Below are 17721 nucleotides of genomic sequence, written 5' to 3' on the forward strand. Positions count from 1 at the left end.
GAAAGAATATTTTCCTTCAAAGATTTAAGGAAATCTCGGAGGTCGTATTATCCTTGTGTTGGGCTTAATCGTTGACAAATAAGTTCGTCCCAACCCAATTTAATATGACATAAACCATCGTTAATCTAATCAATTAGACCGGTCTCGATTAATGCCGAGTTAAATCAGATGTGGAGTACACCTCTAACATTGTATATGATGTTGTAACATACTAACAAAAAAAGAGCTTGTAGTTGTCATGCTAATTAATATGTAAATTATAAAAATGATGTAAAACGACATAAAGGGTAAGAGTTTCTTGCCTATCAGATTAAAGGAAAACCTAAAGTAGAGGAGGGAAATCCTATAGGTTTGGAACAAATCGAGTACTTGTTTATAATACTTGTGAAGACTAATAATTACCAAACTCAAGTCCAGCTCTAATAAAAATTGACTTACTAGTTACTACACTTGCGGTCTTTTTATAACAGAGGAAAATTATGTATTCTTTGACAAAGAAACCACACCTAACTCTAATTTTATAAACGTGGAGCTGAGTCACTTGATCCGTCTGGTCGTTACAATTTTTTATATTTTATATTCCAAATATCGTCTTATAGTTAACCCACAAATAAAAATATATTCCAAATTGTTGACGTCATTCTCATTAACCCGAACCAGATCTTGATCAAATTAACCAAGAGTAGCAGCACGATCTTGATCATGAAAGAAATCGATTCAAAGATCTTTTCCTCCACATCATGTCTTCTTCATGGTAAAGCCTTTTTGATTATTATGCTATTTTAAATTTGTGTGTTAAATCACAACTTAGTTACTTTGTACCCTTTGTGTTATGTATCTCGGTTACTATTAATTGATGACTTCTCAAATCATCCAATATTCTTATTTGTTTATGTATCTTGAGTAATGTTAACTGATTACTTCCTCAAATTATAGAATAGTCTTTTGTGGTTATATAATAACGGTTTATTGGAGACGTAGAGATAAACAAAAAAAAAATGGAGAGGAGAGAAGGAGCTATGCACGTAGCCATGTTTCCATGGTTGGCTATGGGTCATCTTCTTCCTTTTCTTCGTTTGTCCAAGTTGCTTGCGCAAAAGGGTCACAAAGTCCTGTTCATATCAACACCAAGAAACATCAAGAGACTTCCCAAACTACCATCAAACCTCTCCTCCTCCATCACCTTCGTCTCTTTCCCTCTCCCTGCCTTCCCCGGCTCAACTCCTGGCTCAGAATGCTCCATGGACGTGTCTTTCAACAAACAACAGTCTCTCAAATCCTCCTTCGATCTTCTCCAGCTACCGTTGACTAAGTTTCTCAGAGATTCGTCTCCGGATTGGGTCGTCTATGACTACGCTTCTCACTGGCTTCCTCAAGTTGCGGCTGAGTTGGGAATCTCCAAGGCTTTCTTTAGCCTCTTCAACGCCGCATCTCTCTGCTTCTTAGGACCACCTTCGTTGTTGATCGACAATTTCAGATCAAAGCCTGAAGACTTCACGGTGGTGCCTCCCTGGATCCCATTCCATTCAAACATCGCATATCGTTATCACGAGATCACTTTGGTCGGTGACAAGAAGGAGAAAGATACGACTGGAGTCTCTGATCCGGTCCGGTTTGGCTACTCGATATCCAACTGCGATGCGGTTTTTGTCCATAGCTCACCGGAGTTTGAACCAGAGTGGCTTGGTTTACTTCAAGAACTGTACCAAAAACCGGTGTTTCCAACCGGGTTTCTGCCAACAGACGCTGAAGTTGAAGGAGATACAACGTGGATTGCTATAAAGAAGTGGCTTGACATGCAGCGAGTCAACTCAGTTGTCTACGTTGCACTAGGTACCGAGGCGATTCTTTGTCCAGAGGAACTCACCGAGCTGGCTCATGGGCTTGAGAAATCAGACGTGCCTTTCTTTTGGGTTCTAAGGAACGAGTCACAAGTTCCAGACGGGTTCGAGGAACGAGTTGAGGGACGTGGCATGGTTCATTTTGGGTGGGCTCCTCAGGTCAACATATTGAGTCACGACTCAGTCGGTGGGTTCTTGACGCACTGTGGCTGGAACTCACTAGTGGAAGGGCTAGGGTTGGGGCGAGTTCCGATTTTTTTCCCTGTGTTGAATGAGCAAGGGCTTAACACGAGGCTGTTAGAGGGAAAGGGACTTGGTGTTGAGATCCCAAGAGATGAGAAAGATGGAGCATTTGATTCTGACTCGGTTGCTTACTCCGTTAGATTGGCTATGATTGATGATGCAGGAGAGTCGATAAGGGCAAAAGCAAAGCTCATGAAGGGTTTGTTTGGGAACATAGATGAGAATTCACGCTACGTCGATGAACTTCTCGGTTATATGACAAGTAAAAAGTAAAACACCGTTTCATGGCTAATCAGCAAGATTTATCGTATTCGTGGTAAATTAACTAGTAGTTTTTAGTGAGTTGTTCTTCTCTCACTGTTCGTTCTCTCTTTAGCTTCATGCATACTTCAAAGCTAGTTAAAGTGTAAATTTAAACTGAACCGGCCCTGAGTTTACTAAGATTGCAAGTTCCGGAGAAAAATGGGCGGTTTTGTGTACATTTTTTTTAAAAATTAAAAACGACCGTTTTGCCTTATAAATTATTCAATCAAACATGACCAAACATAAGTAATCAAACATGAACAAACATAAGTTTGGACTCAGAACCAAACAGTCCAAAAATAAGGGTCGAAAGCCTGTGCTTGGTCTGTTTGGACTCAGGACCGGCCATCTCTCATATTGCATGATCCGAAATGCCTTGTATTAATTTCATGCATTTCAAAAGAATACCTTTTACAGAAATAAAATAGAAAAATATAAAAAGAAGAAGAGAGAAGACACTCAAGACCACAGTTCAAAATGATGCTTATCATCCATCATTCGGTGCATGATGTATATATAAGCTTCGTAGACGTTTTACATGAGCATTGAGAAATCTTTTATATATATAACTGATTGTTTTCTCCTTTATTTTCTCTAGTTTTTAGCATTTGGAAGGCATGATTCGATTCTCCAACACACTTTTTTTAAATCTACAGTATTTCAACATACAAATATGACGGTTGATTAGATGCAAGATTAATAGCAAATCACATCAATTTTATAATTTATAGTTTAATTTTAATTTTCTAATCACATTGTCTTTCAATAAAAAAAATATTACATAGAATTGAAATTAAGAAAAAGATATTTATTTTTTAAAAGAATATATTATAGAAGAAATAAATCATCTTTTGTACTTGCGACTAAGAATGAGCTCAAATGATCAAATCTCATTATTGTTGTCATCATAATTTTCTTCTTCATCTTTTTCAGTTTCATTTGGTCCAATCTGCCATATCCAATCATATGTATTAATATATTTTTCATAAATAATATAAACATGTAAAATGGTATCCAATTTAATATTAAAATTACTGCAAAGATAAATTTATATCAAAATCTTCTTGTATGATAACGTAAAAATAGATAGAAGAGAGAATATTTACTCTTAAAAATTGAAACAGAGAATTGCAAAATACTTCATTAGCTTTATTACTTGATTCTCCACTTTCGATTATATTTTTCTGTATTGTCTCGTTTTGCCTACAGTAATTTATAATTAAATACACAAAATTATCATATTTAAAACAAAACTATATCATAAAAGAAAATATTTTTTAAAATAATTATTGATTAAATGATATACAACACATTTTTTTTTCAATAAATTGAGAATTTCTTTAAAACATTAATATTGAAGAAAGTATTGTTGAGTTTATCTCAAAATAATTTGCCCTTGTCGGTCCATTCATTTGATTTGCTTGCCTCTCTTCAGCCATAGGACATACATGACATAGTGTGTAGTTTTATTTTCATATAATATTTATATAATAATGCCTTTTTTAAGAAATATCATATATAGTCTTATGAATGATCAATTCTTTTTATTTCTATCAAATAGAGCACTTATGTATTTTTTTAAAAAAACACTTATAGAAAATACAATAAATACATAATTATAATAGAAATTGAAATGAATATGTACATGATACTTATTTACCTTGTTTGTATTCTTTCTGCTTTTTGATCCTATACATCTAATTAAAGACAAAAATATAAAAATTAGTTCAAAATGTAAGCCAAAAATAATATAAAAATATGAAAATATATACATACATGCATATATAGTGATATAGACACATTAATAGATATTAAATTATGTATATATAAGTTAAGACCTAGAGATGAGTCTTCACTTGTGATAAAGTGAGTTCTCTAATATTCATTAACTCCAAAATTCTCCTAAGAGTTGCTTCTGTAATTTTACAATAAATAATACAAGTTGAATCATTATAAATACAATTTTTAGCCTGTAACTGTAGATCTAAGAATATTATTTTCTTCTTATATAAAAACAAAATTATTGGGCCGATATTATTGATCTCAGAATTTAATTTAAATATGATGATATCAAACAAAACAAAAATAGAGAAGACAAAGAGAATCTTACAATCAGAAAATTAGAAAGCTATTGGTATCAATCTTATATTTGAAAACCAATTGATGATTCCGGTATCAATTTTATTTGTTTACGATTTTCCTGAATTTATTTTGGAATTTCGTAAACAACAATATTTTCACTTACGATTGATTCCACCTAGTTGTTCAACCGCACAAACAAACCGTTCATGATGATCTGCATTCCATCGCAATCGCTGCATTTTTATCTATAAGATCTAACTATCAAGGTTTTTTTAAAAAAAAAAAAAAATCTCAGACCTCACAGTCTTATGTTTTAGTTTCAAAGATTTTGTTTATAATCGTTCGTTTTATGTTTTAGTTTAAAATTTTTTTGTTTATGAGCGTTCGATTTATAATGGTTTAAAAAAAAACTTAAATTGTTAAAAATTAAATAATAATTCTCAAAAATACAATTGTAAAAACAAATATTAAATGCTACTTAACTTGTGATATTATGCATATTTTTTTGTTTTCTAAATTGAATTTTATAAGATTTTCTTTATTTAAAAATAATATATTGCGTTTATGAATTGGAATTTTCAAAGAAAATATATGATAGTAAAATATAAAACATTAATTAATTCTATCAAGTTTAGATTTATTTTTAAAAGCAGTTATTGCAAGAAGTAAGAACTCAACTTTATATTGACATTTTTTATAACTAAATAGCCCAAAATTAATTACTATATCTTAAAAATATATGCAATTTACACTAAAATTAACAAAATATGCATTATTTTTTTAAAATTAATAAACTAGTCTAAATTTAAACAGTGAAATCTAAACCCCGATCTTACATCTATTAAAGCTACGAAATCATATACCTAACCCCAAAATTTGTTTCTAAACCCTATAAACTAAATCCTAAACACAAAATGGTGCTTTTATTTGGTTTTGTTTGTTCGTTTTTTTAATGTGATATTTATTAATAAAAACTAAAATATTTACAAGTGTAACCAAAAAAGAAAATCAAATGAAAATTGATATCTACAATTAGTAAAATAGAGCTTTAGAAGATATTCTCTTAAACAGCAAATGTTAGATTTTGCACTTGAGCAGCGAATCCCTATCGTATCAATTTGTAAAGCTTTGGATCGTCATGATAATGAATAGAGGATATCCATATGTGAATGATTCTCTCAATCTTATGGGTAAGAATATAAGAACTTTGTAAATATGATGATCAAATCAAGTGTTCTTCTCTCGTCAAATTTGATACATCAGCATTTGGAGCAGCTGAGGATTGAGCTTGCACATTTCAATAGCTGAATTAGTGTAGAGGAAGATGAGAGTTTCCAACCAGCTGGGATTAATTTCATGTTCAAGTAGAATTCTGACAACCTCAGATCATATCATAAAAGAGTAGCGACATTCAACAAGAGAGGTGAGCCCTCATTTTTTCTGATTCTCCTCACAATGAACAACTACAATGCTGTCTTCAAGCTCTCATTCGATACCGTTCAAACAAGACATATATAGACTAAAAACAAAACCATTCAAACCTCACAAGTAGATAAAATTTTTGAGATTAAAAGTACAATATTTTCATATGTATTATCACAATCACTAATATATATAAAATAATATCTCAATATATATACATATATAATTGGTCGTATATGATTTTTATCAATATAGTTATTAAAAAGAATATCAACGCATAACATAAATACATATATATATGGTTTGTAAGTGTGTTTTTATGTATAATTTGGAGAGTTTTTTATGTAACAAAGTAAGCTAGGCAAGAGACCAAAGCCTGTTCTGAGTTTAGTCAGGCTAGAAGCAGGAAAAAAATTGGCATTTAGAAAAAAATCTACTCGTTTTAAATTACATGCTCTAACTCATTTTTAAACAAATTGTCCTTAAAATAATTTTAAGTTTACTGGTTCCGAAGCACATGCTTCATGGACTTTTACTCAGGTCCGACTCTGCAAGAGACCATTTGTTTTTCGCATGTCCTTACTATTTTACGTTTTGAAAGTGGAATTGCTCAGGTATCTTAGACACGAAAATGAATCCATATTGGGAGATAACTATTCGATCACTGGCAAGTTGTAGGAGTAAAAAGTTTCAGTGTACAATATATGGAGAGAAAAGAAGGGACTGAGACATCACAAGCCTGCCCACTCAGCTCTCCATCTTTAGTGAACTTTGAATTCTATTGGCTTCAGTTTGATTGACGAAGAAAAAGAGTGGCCAGCTTTGGCTCCAAAAATTGATGAGTTTTACATATTCGTTCCACTTTTAGTAATTTCTTTATTTTCATTGTTCTTCGTGTTTTAATGTCTGTGCCGATCGTCTCGCAAAAAAGCTCGATCACTTGGTAATGATTTTTTCCAAGGATATCTTATGATTCCGAGCTGGCTAACCTCTGAAACCAGCCTTTTTAAATAATCATACTATATTATGTTTTTGATGTCAAAAAATTGAAATCATTTAAATAATTTATATTTGGTATCAGAATCATATATGTTAAATTCAATCTAATTGAAACATATTTGATGTATTGCTAAATTTCTATCTCTAACTTTGTGTCTAGATGTATTTAAATCTGTAGTGACAAAAAAAAATTTGTAGTGACAATCTTTTTGAAAATTTAAGTGGAGGAGTTTCACATGCTATGAGAATGAGATCATGGATGATCAACTAAGATACTCGAATGAAAATGATATTTATAGTAATGATACAAATATGACACAGCTTGAAATTATTTTATTAAGGAGATTCTAGTAAATAACTTAAGTTTTCAAAATGTGTTTCTTATGACAAAGATATCGATTTGGACAAAAGTAGACCAAAGGCTATGTTCTTGTGGCTGTGTGAAGATATCTCGGAGACATCGCAACATCACACAATCTCCTATGTTGTGACAAATCACTCCTAACCGTCCACAATATCCAAATAGACGTAGTAATCATGACATTAACACCTTTACCATTCCAAGAATCGTTTATCAATCGCTTACGATAACAACCAATAGTAATGACTAATGATAGCAATGAGATGTTATTATTGTTTCTTTTGCTATCGCTGCAATCGGTTGTTATTTCATAAAATTTGAAGACACAAACGATTCCAGAAATCTAACATCAATAACCCTTACCGTCTACAAATCTATCTATAATAACTGGAGAACCATTCAACACCTAAATCAATATTTTTTTATTTCTATTCAAATTATTATATCAACATATACATGATGCAATAACTTTTTCAACGGTTCGTTTACCACAATCTTAAACCTAAAACAACATAGAGCAAGCAAGAATAAATTGATTAGCTTACAAAATAATGAGAAAAATTTTTCGACCGTCAATGTAAATGGGCCTAGAAACGGTGTCGTCCAAGAGGTGCACGACGACAAACAAAACATTTGTATAACAGTATAAACCAGGGACCCACCAAGAGAGCCCACTTTCCCAAAGCAAGAGGCAAATCTCAGCCGTCGATTCTTAGCCACTGAAGTTCAAAAGTTTTTAGCCTCAGGATTCGAGCATATTCTTGGGGCAATGCCATTGCCCACTCTCATGTGACGGAAATCGAATCCATAGGGCTACTCAACTACTGTAATAACGCCACGTGTCACTCGAAGTCAGTCCAGCTTTCCACTCTTCCTCTGTACATACATAAACGGACCTCCTTCTTCTTCTTCCTCCTCTGCTTCGATTTCTTCTCACCTTTCTTTGATCACATTCTCATCTCAAAACCATTAGCTTCGGAGCTTTGAGCTCTAAATTTCCTCAGTTGCTGGCGAAATCGGTGAGCTTTTCCTCTGTTTCAACCACTGGAAATGTTTGATTTTCTTCTTTTTTTCTGAAAGTGTTTGATTTTTCGCTTCTAAAATTATGAGCTTTCGTTACTTTCACGGTCAAATTCTTGGATTACGTTTGAGTTTTTGTAATTCTCCTTAAAATTCAAGATTTTCAGAATATCTCTCTGTTAAAAAGGCTATCTTTTCGTCCTCCTTATGTTATAATCATCGCAAAGATTGTAAGTTTCTACTTAAAGCATCGTTTTTTGATTTTGTTCTGTTTTGGAATCCAGGCAAAAAGGGTCTCTCACGATGGCAACTGTGACTGCTTCCCACTTTGCCTCAAGAGCCTCACTTGTCAACAACCATGGAGGTTCAGCTTCAGGCTTTGAATCCAACGCCAATCTGTCTCAGATTACCTTGAAAGGTCAATCTATGACTCACTGTGGGCTAAGGTCTTTCAACATGGTGGATAGGCTTCAGAGAAGATCTCAAGCTAAAGCTGTTTCTGTTAAATCCTCAAAGTGGTCGAAGCAGAACACTTCTAAAGCTAAGCCTGCCGGTAAGATTGTGTGTGAGAAAGGGATGTCTGTGATCTTTATTGGAGCTGAGGTTGGTCCATGGAGCAAAACCGGTGGCCTTGGTGATGTCTTAGGTGGTCTGCCTCCAGCTTTGGCCGTAAGTCTCGTATAGACTTTAGCTTGATGTGATGTCTTGACGTCTTTGTTTCGTATTGATGAACCGAATATTACGGTTTTGTTAGGCTAGAGGCCACCGTGTGATGACGATTTGTCCTCGGTATGACCAATACAAAGATGCTTGGGACACTTGTGTCGTGGTTCAGGTAAGATTTATGCTTCTTAAGGATGTTGTTCACTTATTGAGTTTAGCTATTTTCGTCTTGTAATGTTATCTGATGACATCATGCAGATCAGAGTTGGTGATAATGTTGAGAGTGTCCGTTTCTTTCACTGCTACAAACGAGGAGTTGATCGTGTCTTTGTTGACCATCCAATCTTCCTTGCCAAGGTTTTTTTTTTCTTGCATAGTGTGTTATACTAGATTGACTCAGGTGTGTTATATTATAAGCTTACGGGGAGTAATAATGTAGGTTTGGGGTAAAACTGGATCCAAAATCTATGGCCCTATAACTGGAGTAGACTACACTGACAACCAACTCCGGTTCAGTTTGTTGTGTCAGGTAACACTCTTTTCCTTCTACTTTGTGTAGTTGAACTCTGACTATTACTTTTGTAGTTGAACTCTGGCTATTATGTTGAGCTTCTTGTTTCTGAATCTTGGTTTGTTTTCTCTGTCGAAACCGAGCTCCTTGGGTAAAGGAAAATGGCTCGAGTATATTGTGGGATCATTTTTTTTTCATAGTTTTCTGTGGGATATCCTAAGAATTAGTTGCAATACTCAGTCTTCAATGTGTGAGCGCTTTCCCTCTGTCAAATAAGCAATTAGTGGGAAAGTCATAGTGGATATAAGGAGCGTAATCACTTGGATTTATGTCTCTTCCACCTCCTTAGATAGAGCCTCATTCTAGGCTAAACTAATCATCTCATATTCACAACCTATCTTCTTATGCAAAATTACTCTCTGGCATAACGCAGAATCTGTGGTTGACCAACATATGTGTGTCCATTGCAGCATAAGCAATATTTTGATTTACTTTTGATTGTTGACAGGCTGCTCTTGAGGCACCACGGGTTTTAAACCTAAACAGCAGCAAGTATTTCTCCGGACCGTATGGTAAGAATGTCTTCTGATTTCCTAAAAAGGATTTTTAAACTCTGCATTCTGAAAAATTTAATCTTCTCTAATGTTATTAAAGGTGAAGATGTGGTCTTTGTTGCCAATGACTGGCACACTGCTCTCCTTCCTTGTTACCTCAAATCTATGTATCAATCACGCGGAGTGTATATGAATGCAAAGGTACTGCGTTAGACAATGCAAACTTTACCAAATTTTAGACGAAAACTTTGAGCCTTGATACTTACATACTCTATTGATGGATGATTTTACAGGTTGTCTTCTGCATTCACAACATAGCCTACCAAGGAAGATTTTCCTTTGAAGACTACTCTCTTCTCAATTTGCCCAACAGCTTTAAAAGCTCTTTCGATTTCATGGACGGGTACTGATTGCTATGGAAATGTTCTCAGAAGAACACACACTCTGTCCCACGTTCCAAATCCTTAGTTTAATGTCTTCTTGTTGCATGTTCAGGTATGAAAAGCCAGTGAAAGGACGAAAGATAAACTGGATGAAGGCTGCAATCCTGGAAGCAGACCGTGTCTTAACAGTTAGCCCATACTATGCTCAAGAACTCATCTCTGGCATCGACAGAGGCGTGGAACTGCATTCACACCTTCGAATGAAAACAGTTTCTGGAATCATAAACGGAATGGACGTTCAAGAATGGAATCCGGCTACTGACAAGTACATCGATATCAAATACGATAAAACCACTGTAAGTTTTCTCTCTGGGAGACCAGTGCAATTTGGAAAGAAGAAGTTTGGGGAAACCGTTACTAATCAATCCTTTCTTTGCAGGTTACGGATGCTAAGCCATTGATCAAAGAAGCACTCCAGGCTGCTGTTGGACTTCCAGTGGACAGGGACGTCCCAGTAATCGGTTTCATAGGGAGATTGGAGGAGCAGAAAGGCTCTGATATTCTAGTGGAAGCTATTTCCAAGTTCATGGGGCTCAATGTTCAGATGGTTATTCTTGTGAGTACACAAAAGTAGTGGACTTTTGGGATCATAACGTATTTATAAACGTTGAGGTTCACAAACTTATTGATAATTTTTCACAGGGAACCGGTAAGAAGAAGATGGAGGCTCAGATTCTTGAACTGGAAGAGAAATTCCCAGGGAAAGCAGTTGGAGTGGCGAAATTCAACGTGCCATTGGCTCATATGATCACAGCAGGAGCTGACTTCATCATTGTCCCGAGCAGGTTTGAGCCGTGCGGTCTCATTCAACTACACGCCATGAGATATGGAACCGTACCTATAGTGGCATCTACTGGTGGGCTTGTGGACACTGTTAAAGATGGGTTCACAGGATTCCACATTGGAAGATTCAACGTCAAGGTAACGTTTTCTATAACCGCTTCTTCCGGACGTTACAACAAACTGAACTAAAGAGTTGCAATTTTGCAAGTGTCTACCAGTGTGAAGTTGTGGATCCGGAAGATGTGATTGCAACAGCAAAGGCTGTGGCGAGAGCCGTTACAGTGTACGGAACATCAACCATGAAAGATATGGTCAAGAACTGCATGGACCAAGACTTCTCCTGGAAGGTCAGTGTTGAAAATTTTATTTGGGTTGTAGGAAACAATCTTTTTAGTTTGTGATGTTTTGGTGTAATGTAAAAGGTTTTGTTTTGATGGATTCAGGGACCAGCGAGATTGTGGGAGAAGGTACTATTGTCACTTGATGTTGCTGGAAGTGAAGCTGGAACCGATGGTGAAGAGATAGCTCCTATGGCAAAGGAGAACGTAGCGACGCCATGAGAATGTGGATCTTGTGGTGGGTTTTGTTGTGTCAAAATAATTGAAGAAATGGTGTTTAAGGATGAGAAAGTTAGGAGTTGGGAAGGTTGAGTAGATGTAATGTTATGCTGGTATGTATATATACGAGAAAATGTTACCGTCTAATATAATAAGGTTTGTTTTCATCATCCGGATGGTAGTATTTAGATGTTGTTCGGTTTGTCATAGTACTGACGACTGAGTATGTTGAGTTCGGTAATGGATGCGAAATGAGTTGCATCCAAAATATATAATTTTTTTGGTTGGTGTGAAAAAGTATAATTTGGATGCAAGAACTACCAATAAATGATCCAATAATTCAATGTTTCATCATTGAGCAATATTGTTGAAGTGGAAAGAGCTCGAGTTGGGCATATTGTGTGTTATATTTAGACTGATCTAATATCTCGAGATCTAGATCTGTTTAAGGTTTTGAGGTTTTGAGTTTTTTTTTTTAAAATAATTCAGGTAATCCGAATCAACGGAATTCGTAGACGCTAAGTCTGGCATCAAGTTTGTTTGCTTATCCTGATTCGATCCACAATCATGAGCATCCACTAATCCCGGTATAAGCCAGCTCGTTGGATACTGGACATCATTTGAAACATTTAGACCAATGATGAGTGGAGATTTTGACTAATTCTAACATGTGTTTATTAATTGTTTTAGGAGTTTTTGGAGTCTTTTCAGGAAGTTTCAGGTGACTTAGAGGTCTTATCAGAGGATTGGAGTGTTTAGGAGGCATTGAAGCAAAAGGAAATGAATTGGAGCAACAAGGAGCTATTTCACACGCTTTTGGAGAAATCATCCGCGGAGCACCTGCTCCCGGTTTGGACCCTTCGTGGAGCACCTGCTCCAGACGGGAAAAAAATAAGGAAATCGACTTTTACCTAATTTTAGGAGGAGAAAGATAATAAAAAATCCACAGCCGCCTGTGTTTTATTATCACGTTTTTCTACAGACTTTCTACGCATTCTTTTTAAAATTTTCTGGACCATAGAGTTTTTACTTGTAAGCTAATCTGCTACACTTTGAGAAGAATTCTGAACCCTATTATCTCTTCTGCGATTTTAATTCATGAATTCCTTTCCATCTGTTTCTGTGTTTCTTTTCTCCATGTCTGAGTAAATTTCTTAGCTAGATTAAAGCGTTCAAAGGATTTCATGAGTTAAAGGATTAGATGCAAATAGGGCTTGATATCTATTGTCTTCACCATTGTTAGACTTAATGCTTAGGTTGAATTGATCACTCAATCTGCGATTTTAGGTTAATCTATTCATCAAAAGTGTAATAGGTTGCTAGAATAAACATTGGTGAGCGATTTGTCCTTAGCCAACGACAGTTGAAGTTAAGGCAAATCGTGAACAGATCAAACATGCTAGCTAATGCTTGTCTACAATTTTCTAAGTTCAAACGACAGTTTAGGATTTAGGTTGTTAGACAAAGTTATCGAGATCACGACGGTGGATCGATAAGCTTTTCTGTTTGAGTTCGAGACTTGCGTTACACTTGTGCCCTGAATAGTCATCTGGTTCTTATCTCTGAAATTCCTGCGAATTGCTTTGATCTAGTGCTTGTTTTAATTTGAATTTAAATCGTTGTTTGCCATTCTGTTTACTTTTTAGTTTTCGCAACAAACCATCTTTCGTCTTAGCTTTAATTCAATCCTCGCAAAGTCATAGAGTAACACTGGTCCTCTGGATTCCGAATCCTTTATATTACAACTACATCACTGTTTTATTGCAGTAGAAACTAGGAGTACATCCAGTGTGAATCAGCCAAAGCCTAGAAGCCAACTGGTCCAACAAGCATGTGTTTGTTTCTATAGATAGTTTTAGCAGCTTTCAACTTGGGAAGTCTGTCATTACGCCTCTGAGTTCCCAAGTCTTACTACCCCAGACCACGTTACTGAGTTTGGCTTTGATAAGTGGATACCATTTACCTATGATCTAGATTCTTTTAATCATCTACTTGTCATTTACTTACGTGTAATCTAGACTGGTCTAAGTTTTTGTTATATATATACTTTCAATTAATTGGTCACTTTGTACTATTTTAAACAAATTAAAACTATTTCATAATAATACAAATAGTACATTGTTTTGAAAAACTGTACAAATAGTATAAAAAGGTTAGATGGAAAAAATAGAAGTGCACTATCTGTACAATTTTTCTAACTGTTATACTATTTTTTTAAGTAATTGGTCACTTTGTACTATTATTAAGTATTTTTATTATCTACTATATTTATAGTTTAGATTCACTTTTTTCTCACGTTAATATACCATATATATTATTAAAATGATTCAAATTAATATATTGGTCTTACATGCCATTAGTTTCGTATCACAGAGTTTACATAGAAAAAAACAATACTGGGTGTTCGGATTCCTTCCGCAAGAATAAACATTATCTACAATATTAGAGGTTATTTCTACCAATTTTTACAAGTGATTAATTAAAAATTTGAGGTGCTAAGTTTTGATGGGCATCTGAAGGTCAGGTCTTTCTAACGAACATGATGCGACAACATTCTAACGTGTTAAGGTTCAGAGGTTCAGAGGGTCCATTTTAACCCTTTTTTAAGAGCATAAATCTCAATAACCCAAGTTTTGAAGTTGTTGATGTCACCACAAAAAAAAAAGAGACTAACGCAAAAGTTATAGAAAAAACAAGAGTATGGAGAGTTTGAGAGAAAGAGAGAAGGAGAAGGGAAGCTCATTCATGCCTGTTGACTAATGAAGCTACCAAACGTCAAACGATCCTCCTTTAATAACATTTGTGGTATGGCCAAACAAGATTTAGACACAAATGGACAAACTATCTTTCTTATGTTTCATAACCTGTACCACTACCAGCTGTTGCTTCTTGGTGGTTCCAAATGGTTTAGTTTAACTCAACCCATGTTCAACTATCATTAACCTGTATAAGTTATTGAAACTTGCTCATCAAGTTCACATAAGGAATATGATGTAACAATGATATGACCTTGTAGATCCGATTCATGGTCAAATAGTTCTAACAAACATGATGTGGCAACTTATGCTTAGGTCGAAGTTTATTCTTAAAACTCTAAACATAAATAACATAGTTCTATTTAAAAAAAAATTCTGTTTGGGTCGAAAAGAAATATAACCCTGACTTATGTCCATTTAAGAGTTTTATTTCCTTCATTGTTTAGCATCTTCTGAATTTTTAGCCTCTACTATATTCATTTACATTCGTCTACTTGATAAAAGTTTTGAAAGAAAAGATATCCTACAACAACTTTAATTTTTTTTTAGTAACGAACCTAGCCGTGGAAGCTGTAAAATAGTGTAAAGACTACACAAATACATCAAAGAAGGCTAATGGAATTAGAATATGTTCTTTACTCAATAGACCAACAATTATTATCCGAATGTGTTATATAACACACATAATATCATCAGCTAATAAATTATATATAGAGAGAATATTGCACTTTCTAGAGATTAAATTAAGGTTTTGAATGGTTGCAATGCAGATCAATTTATACAGATTAAAAAAATATTATTAAAAAATAATTGAATGTAGAACTAGATGGACTGTTCATATTTTAGAGTAGTTCTGGGAATTTTTTTTTCTTTAGTTTTTAGACTAATAAATATCTGCATACAGATTTTCCAATTTTATATTAATATTTTTTGTTCTGCATAAAATATGTGAATAGTAAAAAATTACAGATGATTTTAAATACAGTGTAACTGCAATTATTTTGTATTTATTCTGCTTCCCAATCAAAGCCTAAGAATAATTGAATATGGAGAAAGAGAAGAGCAGATCAGAACCGTTATTTTATAAAACATAGGCATTCATCATCAACCTTTATCAGTTTCCCCCAAAAGTAATTACAATATATTTTTGGGAGAATAACTATAAAGTACTAAAAAGATCATTTTATTATTATAATAGACTCAAAGTTTGAAAAATGACTAGAATATTTTTGAAGCTCATAAATACCCATTAGACCTTGCGCATGATACCAAAAACTGAATAACGATAGTGCCATTATTTTTTTATTAGATCGAAGAACTTAATTACGAGAATGCCACCGCTAAGTTAATGAGTGTAGACATATTAAATTCACAGATTTATTGAGCCGAATTGGCTTAGACGTAGACTTGTAGTGTAGACATATCATCTTGACTGTTCAGATTTATCAGATCGGACCACCAACGTTATGTGGATTTGTTCATAATGCAGATTATTGGGCCAAATTGACTTGTACGCAGACTTTCAGTGTAGACATATCATCTTGACTATGCAGATTTATCAGATCGGACCACCAACGTTAGGTGGACTTGTTCATAGTGCAGACTTATTGAGCCCAATTGACTTGCACGCAGACTTTCAGTGTAGACATATCCCTTATTTTGCTCGACTTACCCGTATTGATGGACTGCACTTTAAGTAGACTTGTTCAGAAGGCAGACTTGTTGAACCGAAATGACTTGAACTCGGACTTTATGCGTAGACATATGTTAGTGATGGTGCAGAGTTATCAGATCGGACCGCCAACATTAGGTGGACTTGTTCATAGTGCAGACTTATTGGGCCAAATTAACTTCTACGCAGACTTTCAGTGTAGACATATCATCTTGACTGTTCAGATTTATCAGATCGGACCACCAACGTTATGTGGACTTGTTCATAGTGCAGACTTATTGGGCCAAATTGACTTGTACGCAGACTTTCAGTGTAGACATATCATCTTGACTATGCAGATTTATCAGATCGGACCACCAACGTTAGGTGGACTTGTTCATGGTGCAGACGTATTGAGCCCAAGTGACTTGCACTGAAAGTCTTGTTGGACAAAATGACTTGAAACCAGACTTAATGCGTAGACATATCTTAGGCGAATGTGGTTAGTAGTTGGCAGCTGGACATAAGCGTCGTAATTAATGAGTCACCATTTATTATTAAGACGTAAAACAGAGTTGGTGTTGAGACGAACAGAGTATAGCTCCGGTATCCCGTCAAGGGTTTGAGCTCAATTTGTTTTCTTCGTACTACAATGCAGAAAATTATCATTGTATGTGGTGAATGGAAATACCAAAAGAACCGCTGGTTGTTTTTTGTAGACAGTACAAGGGGTAGTCGCCTTATTGTTGCAGATAATGGTACAAGTTTTAAAGAGTTTGTTTCCATGGTTTATGAAGATTTTGGGTTTGAAAAAAGATTGCAGGAGATCCAGCTCAGTTACATGCTGCCGAAGAAGATTTCGTTACACTTACCTCAAGACACACCGTGCGTGGTTATTGGGAACAATCGCCAATTTCAATGGTATCTAGATCAGTGTTTGGAAGCATCTATTCGATTATGTGTGACAATAAAAGACAAAAAAGAGGCGGACCTGAAAGATGGCAAGAAAAGGGCGAAAGTTGATGAAGATACAGGAACTGGCGATGTAGACGAAGATGACGAAGAAGGAGATATATTTGATTGCTGCGATGACTCTGATGGGGCTTCAGAGGGCGATGATGATTATTCTGTATATGGAAAGTACAAAATCGTTGAAGAAGATGAAAAACAAAGTCATCTGACCCTAAACAAAGCTTCACCGAAGAATGCAAATATACCAGACGAGTATCAGGTACTCGAAATGTCGGCGTTGAATGTAGCTGTTGGACAAAGATATGAAAACAAGGAGGCGTTGGAGACAAGGCTGAAGATGCTTTCAGTTATCAATCATTTTGATTTTGATGTCGACAAATCAACCGAGTCGTTGTATGTTGTCAAATGTTGGGTGAAGAATTGCTCTTGGAGACTGAGAGCATCACCGATTGGTGATAGCTTACACTTTTACGTTCGGATATATGTTGGAGAGCATACTTGTTCTGTAACTGAGCGTTCGAGACGTACTCGACAAGCCACTCATCAGATTCTCGGTGTAC

The 17721-nt window shown here is 35.1% G+C and overlaps 2 protein-coding genes across 2 annotated transcripts; both read left to right on the plus strand.

Moving 5' to 3' along the window:
• Positions 1 to 998: 998 nt before the first annotated feature.
• LOC18991755 (UDP-glycosyltransferase 91C1) lies at positions 999 to 2541 on the plus strand. Its single transcript, XM_006415077.2, has one exon. The coding sequence runs from the start codon at positions 999 to 1001 to the stop codon at positions 2355 to 2357; it is 1359 nt and encodes a 452-aa protein (XP_006415140.1). The 3' UTR covers positions 2358 to 2541.
• A 5480-nt stretch (positions 2542 to 8021) lies between these two features.
• On the plus strand, positions 8022 to 11966 carry LOC18991756 (granule-bound starch synthase 1, chloroplastic/amyloplastic). Its single transcript, XM_006415078.2, has 13 exons — positions 8022 to 8270; positions 8556 to 8940; positions 9026 to 9106; positions 9193 to 9291; positions 9374 to 9463; positions 9954 to 10017; positions 10100 to 10200; positions 10293 to 10402; positions 10495 to 10738; positions 10822 to 10998; positions 11085 to 11363; positions 11444 to 11572; positions 11669 to 11966. Exons 2-13 carry the CDS (start codon positions 8575 to 8577, stop codon positions 11783 to 11785), a joined length of 1857 nt encoding a protein of 618 aa, XP_006415141.1. The 5' UTR covers positions 8022 to 8270; positions 8556 to 8574; the 3' UTR covers positions 11786 to 11966.
• The last annotated feature ends 5755 nt before the right edge of the window (positions 11967 to 17721 follow it).

Source organism: Eutrema salsugineum, unplaced genomic scaffold (genome assembly GCF_000478725.1).
Source record: "Eutrema salsugineum unplaced genomic scaffold, Eutsalg1_0 scaffold_5, whole genome shotgun sequence".
Taxonomy (NCBI): domain Eukaryota; kingdom Viridiplantae; phylum Streptophyta; class Magnoliopsida; order Brassicales; family Brassicaceae; genus Eutrema; species Eutrema salsugineum.